This window comes from Chelonoidis abingdonii, chromosome 4 (genome assembly GCF_003597395.2).
Source record: "Chelonoidis abingdonii isolate Lonesome George chromosome 4, CheloAbing_2.0, whole genome shotgun sequence".
Lineage (NCBI taxonomy): Eukaryota > Metazoa > Chordata > Testudines > Testudinidae > Chelonoidis > Chelonoidis abingdonii.
In genome coordinates this window covers 78,945,152-78,964,791 of record NC_133772.1, presented here as the reverse complement: position 1 = coordinate 78,964,791, position 19,640 = coordinate 78,945,152, and the positions used below count along the sequence as shown (strand labels likewise).

Sequence of the window (19,640 nt, the reverse complement as noted above, 5' to 3'; positions counted from 1 at the left end):
GATATTAGACTGCAAACTTTGCTAGTTAAATAGCTAATTGCATCTGGAAATATCAGTGTGCTGCTGCGTAGTATGCTCAGTGTGCATACGTTTTCTAAAATGATAGCTCCCACAGCCAGTTAGCTATCAACTACTGCAATCCCAGCCTTTTCCAGCAGGGAGTACTGTAGAGAATAATTCAGGAGCTAATAGCCAGCGCAGTAGGACAGCTCATAACTGTAGCAGAAGAATCCTCTGTAAAGGAGGCTGTTGATATATTCAGTTCTAGTTACGATGACAGTCTTGCTGCTTCATAGCTAGCTAATGGCCATTCTCTTTCCAACCATCAACTGAGTCATATTTCAGTCCCCCCTGCCCCGCTTGTGCATGCACACACTGATTTCTAGTCTTTGAGTGCATTAATTGTCTCTCTAAACACAGGAAGTATGTTAACAGCACACCCCCTCTAGCTGGCTGCCTGAGCAGGGCATAGGCAGAGATGCCTGTCTCACATTTCTCACATGTAGTGAGAGATGGACTAGCTGTGCTGCCCCCAAAACTCTGAGGCCTAGTAGGAGAATCATCCTAAGAGGATGAGAGTTCACACACAGCTCCAGGAATATGAGGCTCACTTGAACCAGTGCTGCTTACCCATTGGTCCACACTAGCACTGGTACTTGTGACATGGTACTCTAGACTTCGCTGTTGTCAGCATGGGATCCTGGTGCACTGCTGTGGTCTCCCATTTACTTGTGAGGCGCTTATCTACTATGGAGTTCAGCCAGCTCCAAACCCCACTCATATACTTTAATGGATTCAGCTGTGAATCAACAAATTGTGATCGTCCCATTTCTCCTGTCTGAATTGCCGTCTGCTCCTGATTGAAGATTTGGCTAAGTGCAGCTGCTGGGTAGCAGCAGGTGGTGCTGTGTCACTTTACTTGTTATCCTTTTGAATTATTATGAACTAATTCTGTTAGATTAAGGTCAAATCTGCCCTAAAAAAAAGTGGAACCAGTTTGAAGTATCTGGCCCTCTCTCAGGTGAGGGCCTGCAAGCTGACTAGATGAGCTGCTCTTCTGCATCCTAAGCTCAGGTTTGACTTCTTTTGTTTGTCAGTTGTGGGGTTTTGACTTTTTAAACCTAATTTGAAATAAAGAAAAAAGTGCCTGTGTCTCTTGTTCTCATTGATATTGCTTCTGTACTTTTAGTGTATTGGACCGTGCTGGGCTGGGCTGTGTTTTGCTGTGGTACCTGTTGCATGCAGGTACACTGAGCAGATAATATTGAAGTTAACTCCTTCCTGGACTCCTGCATCCTCCTGTGATCTTGGACACCAAACATTTAACCCCTTGAATGCTACCATGTTCTTCACCTGACTATCAGTCTTGGGACCTACAGCTCTAGCTTTCTGTTGTCTCTTAAACACATCAGTCTCCCGAAGTCCTGTGCTGCTCACTGTGATACCCAGATCACACTAATTAGGGTTCATGTCTCAGCAGCTTTTCTGGAGTTTGCTCTTCACTGAGATATGGAAGACTCCTTTGTGCACTAAAACTCCCTTCCTCCCGGCTGCAGTCTCAAAGTGCCTGCTCTCTGGTTATTGCAGAGAGCACTTGTGTCTTGTTCCAAACTGTCCTCCACCTCCCTCCGTCCTCTTTCTGACCCTCACCAAATTGAGTGAGGAATTGGCTGCACTCTTCCTTTTGGAGATCTTAATCTGTCCTGCTACCTTGAGCCTGGGTAGTTTATTTAACCTGAGTCCCTTTCTCATTCCTTTTCTCATCCAGTCTGAACAAACCACTCTTCACTGGATTCTCTTTCGGCCTCTGTTATCTCCTGTCTTTCCTATCATTGTCCCTAGTTTTACCCCCTGGCCATTAATTGCATTATCAGGAGCTTTTCCCCTAGTATGCTCCATTCTGCTCTTCTCTCAATCTCCGTATCCCCTTCATCCTGCTCACTTGAACCTGCTCACTATCCAGCTGCTGCACTGGCTTCTTTCCCTTTCTTTATAGAGCTTTGGGGACAATTCAGAAATTGCTCCCTCCGGTGTACTGTCCTTCTGGCCTTGTGTTTCATAGACAAGCTTAGTGACTGCTTTCCTTGCAGATACAGCAACTGCGTGTGAGCCATTGCACTGGGTAGGTGTTCTTAATGAGCACAGTACTCTCTTAAAATGTATTCTGTAAACACAATCTGTCAGCTCTTCATTTCCCCCAGGACACTGTTCGTTTACAGTATGAGGTGCATTTACATTGTCTGGACTTGAATTCTTATTACTGAAGTTGCATTTCCCCTGAGGACATATGACTTAGCCTTAACCTTCCCTTACATGTGTGTAAATTTAGTGTCAACAAACATCTCCTGAGCAAAGCTGGCCTGTTCAGGGTATTATAACTGTGAAATATAATCGACCATTGTGTATGTTTAGCCCAGTATTCTGTATCGCAATGGCAACACTGCTATTATTGCTAGGCTGAAACAGCATTTTTATTATAGACCTGGTTTCTCAAGGGAGTATGTTATAAATTAGTCTTGAATATGTGTTCTGGTCTGAAAGTAAGTTTGTCTGACACTCTTTCCAGGCAGACGAGAGAGAGTAGTACAGTTTTGTTTCAAAACAATGAATGTGAGTCTAAAACTAGTCTAGAAAAAGCCTTGTAGTATTGATCCTTATATTCTTTTCTCCATTGGCCTCCTGGGTGGAGGGAGGACTAGATGGGGCCTACCAGGTACTATGGCTAGACTGACACTTCCTGTCTCTGCAAGGTAGCACCAGCCTCAGGAAGTGAAGGACCTTCTGATCTGGGGACTGAGAGCCACTATTTGGTAAGGTTTCAGGACTCTGGAGAGGCTGTTCCAAGTGTGGGAGAAAACTGTGGTGTCCACGCAGCGGTGTGTGACTCCTGTCTGGGAGCATGTGAGCTGTTTGCACAGACTAGTGTCACCAGGGACAGCTGCTTATGAGTCTGGTGCCCGCTCCCGTAGGAAGTTAAGGATTTCTGAGGTGTTTCTAGTTGATCCAATAAAAGATATTACTTCACTCACCTTGTGTGTCTGTGGTGTTTCTAAGTCATACAGATGCACCTTAGAAAATCTAAATCTCAGATCTTTGTTTTTGCACAAGACACTTATACTCCAGGACCTTGGCCAACCAATGTCTTGGTCATGCCAACAGGAATTCTCACAACTGGGTGATCCTTAACTACAAGAACAGATCATCTGGACTGCATGAACTAATCTATTGCACTACATACAGGGAGAAAAGGAAGCAGCTCCAGGAAGAGTGACTTTCCTTCTTCAATGTAGCTTTATGCAGCTGACTAAGGAATAAACATGGGAAAGTTTGTGCTCTGCCTCCTCATCAATGACAGCAAAGCAGGACAGGGAAGCTCTCTGGAGGCCTGTGATTGGTTAGAATCAAAGGAGGGTGTGCAGGGTTACACTAACTGGTGAAAGGCTGCCCTCTTTGTCCTACCTTTGCAAGGTTCACCATCTGAAGCAATTAGGATTAGTAGGCACATTTCATGCTCTGAAAAGTCAGAAAGGGAGTTTTACAAAAGGAAATGCCTGCGAGGCACACATTTCACTCTAGTTTTGTGCAAAGGATAAACACAAATGTGGAGGTTAAAAAGCAGACTTCTAACAGCATTTAATGAAGGGTTTTGAAACCATGTAGGATAAAGTAGAGGCACTGCAAAGGTCAGAACTGACATTGGGAGGAGCCCGATTGACAAGCAGCACAGATTAGCTGTTGAGAGCCCACTAGTTCAGGTTCACAGGGCTTTCACAAAACAGGGAGAGAGCTGTGGAAGGAGGGTTTGGCATTTTGATTTTAAAAGTCACCTGTTTCTGGAAAGCTGCAAAGAGGGGTTATGAACTACCCCTTGTGTTTGGGTTTAAATGAAGTTTAAGCAAAAAAAATTTGTTTCTTAGCATTCTTGAAAGTTCAGTCCACTGTGCCGCCTCATCCTGCCCTGTGAGGCCAGGCCATGTCACCCTGCTATAATCATTCAGCTTCTGTGCTGCAGTGTCTTGATGTCTGGGAGAGAGTGGTCTCTGATATAGAGTTCATTGTTCGTTTCAGTGGATCTGTACTGCCTTCCAGACTTAGAAATGTGTGTATTTCCCCAAATCTGTACTTTTCCTCACATTGACAGAGGAAAGCTACTAGTCAGATACATCTCCCCCATTTAAGCCAGGAGATATAGGAGAGCCCTGTCTCCTGTGATCAGACAGGCACTCATGGTTCTTGCATCTGAACCCCTTACTGCTAGGTAGTGGATTTCTTATCACACAGAATTATAGAATTTAGAAAGAGACAAAGCCTGTCAGGTCCCATCTAGACATTCTCTTACAATAAAAGCTGAATGATGCATATCGAATTCACAGAAAACAAAAACAGCTTTAAAAAGGCAGCCAGCCTTCATAAAAGGCGGAAACAATTTAAAACAACTGATGAAACAAGATGCAGATAAAACAGTTTTTAATATAAAACATTCACCAGAGCGATTCCAAAATCTACAATTTCCTCATGAAATGGAACATGTTGTACCACTTAAATTATATGGCAGCATGAAACAATTTCCTAGCACAAATCACTGCCACACAGAAATGTAGAGAAATGGTCTCACAGGGTACATCTACGCTGCCATTTAACATGTAATTGCAGTGTGGGTAGGTATACCCACGCTAGCTTTAATCTAGCTATCATAGGTAACAAAATGAAGATGCGGTACCACCAGCTAGCTCCCTGACTGCAAGTCTGCCAGGGACCTAGGTGCGTGTGTGGGTTGGTAGTCCACACTGGGATACATGTCTTTACTGCTGCTATTAATGCACCAGCTAGTTTAAAGCTAGCATTGGTATGTCTACCTGTGCTGCTGTTACACCCTAAATTGCAGTGAAGACGTACCCCAAGAAAAGAGCCCAGGTAGTAGCATCTGTAGAAATGGAACAGGCATCCCGAGAAGCATCCACCTGTCAGGAACATTCCACCCCTACGTTCTATTTCCCAACAAGTTCCCCACATCTTAAACACTAAACGTAGCCTGGCAATGACTTAGTCATGGGTAACTACTTTAATGACCCCATTAGTGCTATGTGCAAGTGGAGGCAATGCCTCTTTCTTGCTGGGGAACTTGCTCCTCCATCCTCCTGAGAGAAAAGTGTCCCAAATAACTGTTGCTGATAGATTTGAAGCTGCAAACAAGGAGCCCCTAATAGCCATTTCCAGTAACATTTAAACAAGCACCAGCCACATCCTCCTTACCCCACTAACCTGGCAGAAACTGAGGAACAAAACAGCACAGTCAATCCCCAAAGTCTCCCTTCTTGGGCAAGCAAAGTACATGCTTCTCTTCAGTCATTGATATTTGTTACCCCCCAATAAATGTGTCTAAACCATTCAAACTAATTGTCTTCTAAGACGGTGGATACACACAAGCTAAATAATTACACATCAGTAGTAAATACAATTTAATCATTAATCATGACTGCCACCATCATGCTCTCTTTTGTCCTCCTAACAACTCATTGCTGGCAAATAGTCATCTCTTTATATCAATTTATTACATAGTGAAGCCTGATTAAAAGATTCCCAAGTAAGTCCACAATTCTGATGGGATTGCTCACTGTGTAGTTTCTTGATAGCACGGAAGAGATTCGGTCTCAGTGAGGGCAAATGCAACTGAAAGCACAAGTATTTTTCTGTTCTCTCATGGCAAGTTCTCTAGGGCAGGGATCGGCAACCTCTGGCACACGGCTCACCAGGGTAAGCACCCTGGCAGGCCGAACCAGCTTGTTTACCTGCCGCATCGAAACCATGGCTCCTGCTGGTTCACCATCCCAGGCCAATGGGGGCGGCGGGAAGCGGCGCGGGTGAGGGATACGCTGGCTGCACCTTCCCGCCACCCCCATGGGCTTGGGACGGCGAACCGTGGCCAGTGGGAGCCACGGTCCACTGAACCTTCAAAAGCAGCAGGTAAACAAAGTGGCCCGGCCCGCCAGGGTGCTTTCCCTGGCAAGCCAAGTACCAGAGGTTGCCAATCACTGCTCTAGGGCAATGGCTGGCAGTGACCTAGGGAGTGGTAAGAAGCAGCTCTTGAATCATAGACTCATAGACTCGTAGGTCAGAAGGGACCAATATGATCATCTAGTCTGACCTCCTGCACAAAGCAGACCACAGAACTCTACCCATCCGCTTTTATAACAACCCCTAACCTATGACTGATTTATTGAAGTACTCAAAATTGTGGTTTGAAGACCTCAAGCTGCAGAGAATCCACCAGCAAGCGACCCATGCCCCACACTGCAGAGGAAGGCGAAAAACCTCCAGGGCCCCTGCCAATCCGCCCTGGAGGAAAATTCCTTCCCGACCCCAAATATGGCAATCAGCTAAACCCTGAGCATGTGGGCAAGACTCACCAGCGCAGCACCCAGGAGAAATTGCTCTGCAGTAACTCAGATCACCATCCCATCCAACATCCCTCACAGACCATTGAGCAGACTTATTTGCTGATAATCCAAGATCAGTTGCCCAAATTAAACTATCCCATCATATCGTCCCTCCATTACTTATCTGGCTTTAAGACTAAGCTTGATAAGTCTTTTGCCCCACTACTTCCTCGAGGAGGCTGTTCCAGAACTTCACTCCCTAATGGTTAGAAACCTTCATCTAATTTCAAGTCTAACTTCCTAATATCCAGTTTGTACCCATTCTCCTTTGTGCCTACATTAGTACTAAGACTTAAATAATTCCTCTCCCTCCCTAACGTAATCCCCCTGATATATTTATATAGAGCAAGCATATCCCCCCGGAGCCTTCTTTGGCCAGGCTAAACAAGCCAAGCTCTTGAGTCTCCTTTCATAAGGCAGGTTTTCATTCCTCGGATCATCCTAGTAGCCGCGCTCTCTGACCGTGTTCCAGTTTGAATTCATCCTTCGTAAACATGGGACACCAGAACTGCACACAATATTCCAGGGGGGTCTGACCAGCGCCTTATATAACGGTACTAACACCCTCCTTATCCTTGCTGGAAATACCTCGCCTGATGCACCCTAAAAACCACATTGCTTTTTACGGCCATATCGCGATTGGCGGCTCATAGACATCCTGCTCATCAACCAATACCCCAAGGTCCTTCTCCTCCTCTGTTGCTTCAACTGATGCGTCCCCAATGTATATCTAAAATTCTTATATATTAATCCCTAAGTGCATGACCTTGCACTTTTCATATTATATTTCATCCTATTACTATTACTCCAGTTGTCAAGGTGGTCCAGATCTTCCTATATAGTATCCCGGTCCTTTCCCGTGTTAGGCATACCACCCACGCTTGTGTCATCTGCAAACTTATTAGCACATTGCCCGCTCTTTGTGCCAAGGTCAGTAATAAAAGGTAAATAGATCGGTCCCAAAACGATCCTTGAGGGACTCCACTAGTAACCTCCTTCCAGCCTGACAGTTCACCCGTTTCAGTACACCCGCATGGAGTCTCCCCTTTAACCAGTTCCTTATCCACCTTACAACTTTCATATTCATCCCCATCTTTTCCAATTTAACTAACAGTTCCCATGCGGAAACGCGTGTCAAACGCCTCTACTGAAAATCGAGGTAAATTAGAGTCTACCGCATTCCTTTGTCTAAGTAATCCGTCACCTTCTCAAAGAAGGAGATCAGGTTGGTTTGGCACGAATCTACCTTTAGTAAATCCATGTTGCCAATTCATCCCATTACCATTGACCTCAATGTCCTTAACTACTTTCTCTCTTAAATATTTTCCCAAGACCTTAATACTACAGACGTCAAGCTAACAGGCTATAGTTACTCGGATCACTTTTTTTCCCTTTTCTTGAAGATAGGAACTACAGTTAGCAATTCTCCACTAGCTCGTACGGATAACAAACCCCGAGTTTACGATTTGAAATTAAATAAATTCTCGCTAACGGAGCTCGCAACTTCAATAGCGACCAGTTCTTTAATTATCGCTTGGTATGGAAGACTTGTCCGGGCCCTCGCGAATTTGTCATTAAGCTGTTCAAGTTTCTGGCCCTCTTACCTTCAGAGTGCCCGAAGCATCGGTACATATCCGCACCTCCATATCCTCATTTCCGTTTATCATCCCTCCATCATCCCTAAATTCCTCACTAGTCTTATTAAAGACTGAGGCAAAGTACTTATTTAGATATTAGGCCATACCTAGGTTTCTTGTTCAGTGCTATGTATCTCAGACTGATGGAGAGAGGTGGGTGGTAGGGGTGTAGTGAGTTCTTGGGAGATCAGAGACTACAGCTGTGTGTTCTGTCCATAACACGGGTTCAGAAACTTTGGGGCTGGAACCAGAGGAAACTGAACAGTCTGGTCCTCCGTGTTAATTTTGTTTAGGATGAGAATGGGTGACCACACTTTCTATAGGATGGCATTTATGGTGTGGGGGGGAGAGGTGTTTTGTACACAGAACATGCTGGGGCATGGTATTTTCCACCCTGCAATGTAAGACTTGTGGTGTCCTGGTCTGAGGGATTCTGCATTAAATGCCAGTGTCCCATGAGGCAGTCATGGTTTGTTTTAGAAATTGCAGTGCCCTTTCCTAATTGAGTCTGTCCCCCACTTTGCAGGCCTGTCTGAGCAGTGGCATTTCAGTGAGGATGTGCTCAGAGATTCTGGGAATCTGGATTTTCTCTCCTAGGGAGAACAATTACCAGCTTGAACGTGTCTTTTCACAGAGGTGAAGCACAAATCGTTCTAACAAGAGGGGAAGCATTTGAAAGGGATCTTAACCTCTTCAAGCATCCCTCAGGGAAACCCATCCTACCGTCAAAGTGAGACATGTGCCACAGGCATTTCTTTATCAAATTATCTGACCTGACATTAAAAATAAGCCCTTCCCCATCTTCAAAATAAGATGTCAAGGAGCCATCAAGGCAACTTCAGAGATGGAGGCTTTGGGCTGGACAGCTGATCACTGTCACCTGTGTTTCTTGCAAACCAGTTGATTTTTTAAATCTTCTGAAGCTTATGGCAGCTAGATTCCCTTTTCTGTGTGACATTTGCAATGTCTGCCATGTAAAGATCTCTAGGCACTTAACTCTGAAGTCCTTTCACGATGGTAGAATGTTCATAGTCTGTAGTTGGGGTTTACTCTTCTCTCCACTGACCCCTTGGCTGCTGAATCAAGCCCTGGTTTTGAAAAGAGATTTTGTAATAGGAATGAGTGTGGTTTAAGGAGTTGCAACTCTCCTTACCACAGCACCTCAGGTATGGGGAAAAAAACAGGTCTTTTAAAAGATCCACCCTTCAGAGCCCACTCAGCTCTGCCAGTGTTTCTTCATTAACATTGCACAAAGCCTAAAGTCTTTCTCTGCTTAGCATATATGGAACTAGGTTTTCCACTTCCTACATTTGTGAATGGGCATGGGAGTTGTTACATAAATGGTAAGAACTCTGGCAGGAGACGCATGGTGCCTGCTGCTGTAGACTTGCTGGTATGCTGGAAAACATTACCCTAGATGGCTGTTTGTCAAGAATGACAGCTGTCTGCACTTGTATCTTTCTGCGTTGGGCTAATATTGTATGTAGTCAACTGTGCTAGCCTGGAACAGAGGAGGCTCACTGGGATTTTGGTTAGCTCCTGGGGTGCATCCGATCATTTACTGTGACCAGAGGTGATCCCAGGAACAAGGCTGTCCTGTAAAAATATCTGGCTTCCTGCACAAGCCAGATTGTGATCTCAATGTACTCACCTCACCTGGCTTCTGTGGCCAGTGTTAATATCTAAACTGAATTTAATTAAACTGTTTCTGAGTTGTCTGTGTGAGAGAGATGCCTCTCCTTGGGAACTTCCAGATCACTCTGTGCAGCTGAATGGGCCGATCCATTTTCAGTGAAAGCTTCTTTGTCTGGATTTGTTAGAGAGACGCCACTGTCCTTCTCAGCTTTGGTGAATGTGTCTAGTGTTGCAGACCATCTGGCTGTTGGTCTGCGCTATGTCTAGAACTAACACAAGGCTGGTGAGGTGTAGAACCCAGTGTCAGCAGTGTGCTGAGCCGCAGTGGTAAATGCAGAGACTGGTGGGAAGCTCCAAAGGAGTTTCGTTGTTCACAAGCAACACAGAGACTTATGGGATTTTACACAGGGGCCAAGGGCCAAATTTTCACAGGTGTTTAGGCACCTAAAGATGCAAATAAATGCTTAGTGGGATTGACAAAGTGTCTAAGCACTTTTCCAATGGGAGTCAGGCACCTAACCTACTTAGGGGTTTTGTAAATCCCACTAGATACCTATCTGCATCTTTAGGCATGTAAGTACCTTTGTAAATGCGGCCCTAAGTTTCTAGCATCTTATAGGCCAGCTGTGGTTCGGAATAAGGGATTTACTCTTATGCCAAGCTCTGGAAGAACTTGAACTATTGCTTCCCTTTGATATTCTTATTGGCTTCATTGATGTACAGCAAGGGAAATGGCTGCTCCCCATCTCTGACACATAAGCAGCAAGACCTGTATAAAGATGGTGAGAATCTTACCAACTCATCCAGTGAGAGTCTGGAAATAGAGCAAGTACACTGCTCTTCAATGAAGGAACATTAGAATGCTCTAAAGACAAGTTCTGTGCTGTTTCTTCCTGGGACCCCCTCTGCGCTCAGATATTGGGCTTGCATGGCTTGATTCACAAATGAGCAGTTGATTCCTTCACGGGTCTGAGATTAATCGGATCCTCTGAGTGGATAAGGCTGACGAGTGGTTAATTGTCACATGGCGATGGCATATAAGGAAAGTTTTTAACCATATCTTTGTTAAAAGCCTGCTGTTTCTTTTATAACTCTTTCTTGTCATGTGCTAAGTGGGGGCGGGTAGAGACTGGAGGAGTGGGGGGATGCTGAAAGCCTTTATCTTCATTTTTGCCATCACCTAGTGTTTGTTACTCAGTGATTGGCAGCTTTCCTGCGCCTGTCTATCAAACCCACGTTCACTGCATTTCAATTGCCCTTACTTCAGATTTCAGTATTGTGAAATCTACATCTTTGTAGAAAAAGGTCGCTTTGCTCATGATGATAAGCCCAAGACTCTTGGGTACCTGCTCCAGTCACTTGTGATTCCACCAAACAAAGGAAGCTCCAGAAATCAGAACAATCTGTCAAGTGACTGGTGATAACTGTTTCCTGGAAGAGTTGATCTGCTACTGTCCAGACTTAAGACTTGTAAACAGGGAATTGTCATCGAGTGGGTGTGTTTCTTGTGGGGGTCCCTTAGGGATCAGTTCTTGGGCCTATGCTGTTTAACATTTTTATCACTGACCTAGAAGAAGACATAAAATCACCACTGATAGTTTTCAGATAACACAAAAATTGGGGAAGGACAAGTCACTGATACAGAGCGATCTGGATTGCTTGGTAAGCTGGGTGCAAGCAAACTGTGTTTTAATACAACTAAATGGAAATATATACATCTAGGAACAAAGAATGTAGGCCATGCTTACAGGATGGGGAACTTTACCCTGGGATGCAGTGACTCTGAAAAAGATTTTTGGGCTTATGGTGGATAACGAGCTAAACATGAGCTCCCAGTGAGATGCTGTAGCTGAAAGAGCTAATTTAATCCTTGACTGCATAAATGGGAGTTATGAGTAGGAGTTCACCTTGAATCATCCCTTGAAATATGTGTTAACAATTTATGCTAAACAGTTCCATCTTGTATTTAGCAGTGACACTATGAATTAGTTTCCTGGACCTGAAGAAGAGCTCTGTGTAAGATCAATAGCTTTTCTCTCTCACCAAAAGAAGTTGGTCCAGTAAAAGATATTGCCTCACCCATCTTGTGTCTCGAAGAGAAGAGAGGTTATTGTACCTCTGCATTTGGCTCCGGTGTGATCACTGCTGGAACACTGTGTCCAGTTCTGGTGTCCACAATTCACGAAGGATGTTGATTAATTTGAGAAGGTTCAGAGAAGAGCCATTAGAATGATTAAAGGATTAGAAAACCTGTCTTATAGGGTAGACTCCAGGAGCTCAATCTATTTATCTTAACAAAGAGGAGGGTAAGGTGACTTAATTACTATATAAGTACCTACATCGGAACAAATATTTGATAATGAGTTCTTTAGTCTAGCAAAGAAAGTTATAACATGATCCAGAGGCTGGACATTGACACTAGACCAATTCAGACGGGAAATAAGGTGTAACTTTTTAACAATGAAGGTAATTAACCACTGGAAGAATTTACCAAGGATCATGGTGGATTCTCCATAACTGGCAATTTTTAAATCAAGACTTGCTGTTTTCTTAAAGCTATGCTTTAGAAGTTATTTGGGGGAAATTCTCTGGCCTGTGTTATGTGGGATGTTAGACGAGATGATCACAGTAGCTCCTTCTGGCCTTGGAATCTATGAAAGAAGCCGAAGTGTTCTTAGGATACGTCTACACAGGGAGAAAAAAAACCTGCATCATGGCTGCAGTTGGCTCAGGTCAGCTGACTTGGGCCGTGGGGCTAAAAATTACTGTGTAGATGTTTGGTCTGGAGCCTGAGCTCTGAGAACATCCTCCCTGACAGGCTCTCAGAGCTCGGGCTCCAGCCTGAGCCCAAACCCAGACATTTACATGACAGTTTTTCAGCATGGAGCCCACGCTCTGCAAGCCTGAGTCAGCTGACCTTTCCAGCCCCAGATGTTTTAGCCCTGTGTGGATGTACCTTCATTGTCTCCAGGCTGCACCAGGGTTTAAGAAACAGCAGCACCCTCCTGGGTTAGTACCTGGTTTGGCAAAGCCAGCAGTGAGAACAAGTCCCAGATGCTTTTCGTTGTGTGGAAACTCTGCTGAGTAATGGGAGAGGGGATTTTAGCTTTCTTCCTAAATTGTTCAGCTTTCTGACTCCTCTTCCATTGGAGAGACCAATTGAAATAGTTGGAGCAGTGCTGTGTGGGCCCCGGGTAATGAGGGGCACACATGGAAGTGTAGTCTCCCCCCGACCCCTTTTTACTGAGAGTCCAAGATTTGCTTTCTATTAATTGTTTTTATTGTAGGATGGTGCATGTATGTGTGAAATTTCTGGCTGGATTTGAGAGACAAAACTGGATGACATTGATTACATTTAATAATTACACTTCTCAATTATATAATTACTGTAAATACAGGTAATTGCTTAATGAAAGCATGTAAATTGCAGAGTTGACATTAATGGATCCTTTGAAAAGTGACCAGGACCCTTTTGCCCATGGACATCCATACACAGCAGACCCTTTCTAGATTTGGTGCCTTTGCTCACTCCTCTCTGCCTGTGGATGACATTTTCTAGTTTAGGCTAGCTGTGGCCGTAACACCCATCTATTGAATTAGCTTCTTCCGGGCTCTGTGTGTGTTCGTGCTGGGGGCTGCCATGTGGGTGAAGGGGCAGAGACCTGCTTTCACCCTTTCTTGGAACAACACAGGAGGATCTGCTTTTTACCCCTTGAGAGAGGGTCTGACACCCTGAGGACAAAAAAGTAAAGGGGTAATGAACACCATTATCTTTTGGAAAGGGCCCTGGGCAGAACCAGAAGGTCTTGAGGAAAATTTCAGGGAACATTTGCTAATGGCTTGCTGTCAATCAGTGTTTGTAGCAATAGATACAACTGTGTCATAAAGCCAACAAACAGATATGCCATTTTTACTGAGGGGGAAATAGCATCTGTACAGTATGCCAGGCCTAGCAAAGCATACAAGGTTAAGAACACTGGAAACTTGTTTTTTTTTTATTTTGTTTTTTGATTATTTTTTTTTTATCCCGGGGTTGAGAGTGCAGCTGATAGGCAGGGCTTTGTGGACAGAAGGGCGCTCCCACTTTCATTCACTCATAGGGGAGCACTGATCAGTGTTTATGTTGGGCTCACCATCAGTGCCTGGGCCAGTGAAGCTAATAATCAAACAGATTTGAATCGGACCAATTTCGGTGGTGAATCCTGGTCATCATGAGGCATGTTGTGCATACACTAAGAAGACTCTTTCATACAAAGTGGTGAATGGATTTGGGAAGGGAGACTGCTGTTTGTGGCATTACTAGGGGGCTTGTTAGGTGTCTCTTTGGGAACCAAAGGGCATGTAAAGATCCTCCTCAGAAGCCAGGAAAGGCTTGTGTCTTACTGCAGCTAGGTGTCCTGTGTGGTATGTCTGCTTCCTTTACTAGCTGCAGTATCTCTGTAGAAGAGAAACTCTTTCCCAGTCTTATAGGGCAATTGCTGTAACCTAATCATGATCGTTTCCGTTACTTCTCCCACCCTGCTGGTTCCATCACTGTGCCTTTTGTACTGAGACTTCAGTTTCCTTTTCTTCTCTCCTTGCTCAGGAGCCACACCAGAGGAACCTGCAGTTGCCTGCTCAAAGCAGGCTTAAAAGCAGCAGACCTAGGAGCATGGAGTTTAAACTTGCCGATCTGTCTCCCTTTCCCTTCCCCAGATATGAGCTAGCTGATGGGTATTAACTCTTGGGTGCAGGATAGTTTTATTAGCATACTGAATGTCGTTTACCGTCAGCATTCGCAGAGGAGCCCTATGCATGTGGGGGGGATATAAAGGGAAAGCACTGGGCATTTATACAGTGATAGAAAATGTTCTCAATTCTGCTTTCCAAGCAGTCTGAGTGTTTCTGAAAGAGGCAGATAGAGAGGCTAAGGGGAGCACAATGGAGGGCCGTCAGTCGCTGGAGGCCTGTCATAGCTGAATACACAATATAAAGCTCCGACTGCTCAGAAATCTCTTCCTGGGCATATTTTCGAAGCTTTCACTGGAACCACAAACCAGGGCGTAGGACAGCTTATCTATATAAGGGGGACCAGCAGCTTTTTTTTTTTCAGTGTCTTCCTCTTTGTTTGTCAGAATTGTTCTTGAATTTGCTTTTCATCCTTGTTCTTGCCTCTCTTTTATTTGTAGACAGAGCATAAGCCTTGCTCAGTGTGTTTTCAGACCATCTTTATTTTGCTGCCCTGAGCTTTCTGCTAGGATTTGATAAGGTAGGAGTGAAGGGAGAATGAAAGAATCTAATAAGAAGCTTGGCCTGATCACCTTGCATGCCATTATGCCAGCGGGTGCCTAGCATCCTTCTGCCAGGCTGTTGGTCTGTCTGGCACAAATCAAAACCTGAATTGTCCAAGAAATTCCATCTTGTCTAATATGGCTGCAGCAGCAACCTGTGCAGACTTTCTGGGAGAATTTGGCTAATGTTTTCACTGTTCGTGCCAAGAATGCTCCAGCTAAACCAATTCCCTTAAAGTCTGGGGTCTGCACTCTCCCTCATTTGGCTTGTCTTCCTTTCCACGACCAAATTCTTTTACCTTGGGCTTTTGTCTGTGTGCACGCCTGTGTGTCCACAGCACTAGGCCGGCTTGCATTTGAAGTTAGTGGCATTGTATGTGCAGGAATATGAAATCACTGATTACTCCCAGCCCCTCAGATACATTGTTGCTGTGTGGATACTGTCTCTCTCTTCTCCTCCATCTCCCCAGGAGTTGAGTGCAATCCCACTGAGCTCCATTTTGATCTGCCAGGGTGATTCTTCTGTTCTCAAACCAGTGTGCTTAGAATTTTATTTTCTGGCCACATCTCTTGTAGATACGAGTTTCCAGGGCATTCTCTTAACCTAAAGCTCTGGTCCATTGTCTGAGCTTTGTGGTAGGGCTTGCTGGAGTTAGGAATGGGACCTAGCTCCAGCAAGGGGGAATTTGAGTTTCTGGCTGCTTGTGCGGCAGTAGCTGTAACCAGCCAGATCAGAACAGCTACAGAGGGAAGAGAACTAAGCAGACAGCTATGTTGAGCCTCTTTTCCCCCTTGCCAGCCAGAGATCAGAGTGAATTAAGAAATAGGAGGTGGTTTTCCAAGTTCCTCTTAGGGCTGAGGCTGTTCCATATCCAATAAAACGTGACTTTACCAAAGAACCACCTCTGTCAGGTTACAACAACACTACATACACACTTGTCATTTTAAAGGGCCAGGAAGGGTGCATGTGTGACTCAACAGCATAAGTCAGTCAGAAATAGATGTTTCGGGATTACATTTTTGTTGGTAAATGTCGATGAATGTCCATGTCACATAAATGATGGAAAAACGTTTCCATTGATGATGATCTAAGTTTACAGATAGACAAAGTAAGAAAAATGCTGCTTGAAAACTTATTAGTTTGCCTTAGGGACATTTACTCTGTATATTTAGACATGTCATGTTAATCTTCCTCCCTCCAATTTCATTCAACTGTGAAAATTAAAACCAATAAAAATCTAAAAAAAAAAAAAAAGAAGCTTATGAATAAACATTGATATCATGCCTGAAAATTATATTAAAAAATTGAATTCTGCCCAGCCTAGTCATCAAGTTCACCTGCATTTTAGCATAATGAGCACTGTGCTATATATATATATAGCACCATAACTTTATATTGTGCTTGAGAGATTCTCTGCCCAGAAGAGCTTACACCTACCTGAGACAAACATGGTACATGAAATTAATAGGAAAGGCAAAGGGAAAGCAAGGTCATGGATTAATACAAAGGGATCATATATGTTTGCCATTCTGTGACTGCTTGGAACATATTTCTGTCCTATCCTCTGATCTTTCCTTTGCGGGAGTGACCCCCCCCCCCAATGATCAGCTCAAATATTGACTCTTTGATTTCTCATAAATATATGTCCCATTAATAGGGATAGATATTACAGTCAAACAGTCCTTCCAGGGGTGGGAGGTAAGAATGGAAATGGGGAATACGCCCCACAAAGGCGTCTATTCATACAGGAACAAATTAATTCTGATGAGAGCTGTTTTAAAGGCCATAGCTTTTTGTTTTTTCTGCTTTCCAAATTTCATAGAAATTTGGGAGTCAATAAAATGCACCTTGTGATGGTGTCAATAAATTAAGATAAATCTAAAATGAATAAATGAGAGTAGGTAGGAATAAATGAAATCACTTTTGTGTTTGGGTAAATATTTGCTGTTAACCATCTTCCTTCCTCAGATTGTGATGCAAGGATGTTGTGGCTTTTTCTCCATTTCCTCTGCTCAGAGATTTGTGACCTGTTGCCATTTCTGTAAATCTTGCTTCATTACTTTTGTTTAGGAAACCAGAGGCCTCTGTGTATTGAGCACTGAAAATGTTTGTTGATTCATCTCCTATACTGTGATTTTCAGATCATCTGTTAGGGAAAGCAAAGATGTCTAGTTACTGATTGTTTCCTCCTTCCCTCCAGGGGCTGTGATTGGAGATGGACAGTCAGCTGTGGCTAGCAACATTGCCAATACCACCTACCGGCTTCAGTGGTGGGACTTCACCAAGTTTGACCTGCCTGAAATCAGCAATGGTAAGCTGGGAAGGGAACTAATGCCTCCTTGCAAATCCCCCCACCCATTGAGCCCCCCTATGAACACCAGAAATTCCCAGAATTCCCAAAGGTCCAGTCCAGCGCACTGAATTTCCTGATGTGATTGTCTCTTCAGCTGGAGCCATTAAATAATTAACAGGCTTGTTGGAATAATGTAGGGTACTCTTACTGCTAGGTTTTGCCGACATACACCTTGTTGGCTGCATCTAGGGTTCTTTGCGTGGATCAGTTTCTGTGGGTATCTCCTCAAATCAGTGAACATTCTCATGAGTGCAGGAGAGCTGCCTGGAGTGGAAGGGCTGACTGGGTGGTATGCTGGCAGCACCCAGCTGGGTTAGAGTTTGGAGTAAGTACTTGGTCTCTTGCGTACCATACTAACACATGATTGGAACTGTAACTGTAGCTTCTAATGACCCTTGGGATTTATGGTGTTTGGGATCTCAAAGAGAGCCACATCCAGGTCTCTGGCTGGAGGTGGAAGATGAAAACATTATCACTGGACTTTGCTCTTTTTTCCCCCCTCCTCCCCGCCAAGCCGCCCTCCTTACCCATGAAACAACTGAGTTGTAGATCAGTGTTTCTCAAGCTTTTTGATACCAGAGACCAGTTGCTGCCTTCCTAAACTGTGTCAGGGAGATCTTAGGGGCCGGGGCCAGCACCAGTCCACGGACTGGTCGTGAGAAACACTGTTGTAGTGTGTTTCTGTGCAGAAGAGTGCAGCCTTCAGTGGCTCGATGTTGCTTGGAGGGGCATGGATTCTGTTTTAAGGAGCCCTCTTCTTTCACAGGTAAATTATGTGGAGCCTATCCCAGGAATAAAAGCAGCTACTGTATATATAGGGTTAAGAGTGCTGGTGGTCCCATGCTTAGAGGGAGAGTTGCCCTGCTTCCTTTTCTCTGTCTCTGTTGCCCCTCCCCTAGAAATCCATAGGATGGTGTTTCAAGGGTCACACCCTTGCTGGAAATGAGAGGCCCATTTCCAAAAGTTGCTTTTTAATTTTGCATGGAAAAAGGTAATTAAATGGAATCTTGTTTGTCTAAGTAGCATTGTATCTCTTGGGGGGGTAGCAGGTAGCATCTTCTCAGGCATTGTGAGCACTATACCAGATGTCAGTGATTGGATTAATTTGTAGTACTAATCAGGTTTTTTAACCTGAGGAGCAGACCTGTGCCCAAGAGCAGGTCTCTGCCTTGTTGTTTACAAGGAGTATTCCCTCTCTAATCAGAGACCCTGGCACAAGAATAAAGCTGCGATCAGAGAGCAGGAAACATTGCTGCTGGTTTAAAATCCTCTGGGCTTCTCCACATGCTTTTAAGCTGAAAAGTGTTTCAGCTGCTAATAGCTCCTCTGGGCTCATCTGGTTGCCCTGGAGCAGGCTGCTGTTAAAATTTTTGTGCAGAGTGTTTGTTTATAATTTATGGAGTCCCATAGAAAGGCAGAACCATCTGCTCCTCGAGGTATCAATATTTCAAACTCCTCCCTCTCCCCTGCTAGGACACTTCCATTCAGAGATCATTTATAACTAGCAGATTATTGGACTTGAATATTTTTGTCTTCTGTTGCCATCATGCCCATCCTCTCTGTCTGTCTGCAGCCTCAGTCCCTGCTGCAAGCCTGTGTTGTGCCCATCTGGCTCCCCGCTCTGTGCCTGGCCAGAGCCTGGCTCCAGGCCTGCTTGCCTTCATTTATTTTAGTTTTAAAATGTTTAGGTATTTCGTTCTCTATTTCCTTCCAACTCCTCACTCGCTGCACCCAACTCTGACACTTTACAGAATGGTTTGCGACATCTTACAGAAATGGTTTGCAACATGTGGTTCATGGATCCCTGCTCTTGTTGGTTCAGTGGCCAGAATTACTCCAGAGCTGCACTTGAAACCTGAGACCTTATACTGAGGCACAGAGGAAAGAGAACGCCACTGGGAACCAGTAACTCCTGAGCTATGATTGCCTGTTACTGAGCCCTGATGTGTAGGGTCCTACCAAATTCATGGTCCAGTTTGGTCAATTTAACGGTCCTAGGATTTTAAAAATAGTAAATTTCATGATTTCATCCATTTTTAAATCTGAAATTTCACGGTGTTGTAATTGTAGGGATCCTGAACCAAAAAGGTGTGTGTGTGTATGTGTGTAGGCGGGTGTCACAAGGTTATTGTAGCGGAGGGGAGGTTGTGGTACTACTACCCTTCTGTGGTGCTGCCTTCACAGCTGGGCAGCTGGAGAGCGGCAGCTGCTGGCCAGGGCCTAGCTCTGAAGACAGAGTCGCTGCCAGCAGCAGCACAGAAGTATGTATGGCATGATATGATATTGCCATTTTTACTTCTGCACTGC

General features: G+C 44.4%; 1 protein-coding gene across 4 annotated transcripts in view; it reads left to right on the top strand.

The window, feature by feature from the left end:
* The window catches only part of AMBRA1 (autophagy and beclin 1 regulator 1), a 190,321-nt gene that overhangs the window by 112,891 nt on the left and 57,790 nt on the right, over positions 1–19,640 (top strand). For all 4 annotated transcript variants that reach the window (XM_032775083.2, XM_032775082.2, XM_075065286.1 and 1 more), the window contains exon 12: positions 17,181–17,291. In XM_032775083.2, the coding sequence (XP_032630974.1) occupies positions 17,181–17,291 (111 nt within the window). The remainder of the gene's footprint in view (positions 1–17,180; positions 17,292–19,640) is intronic.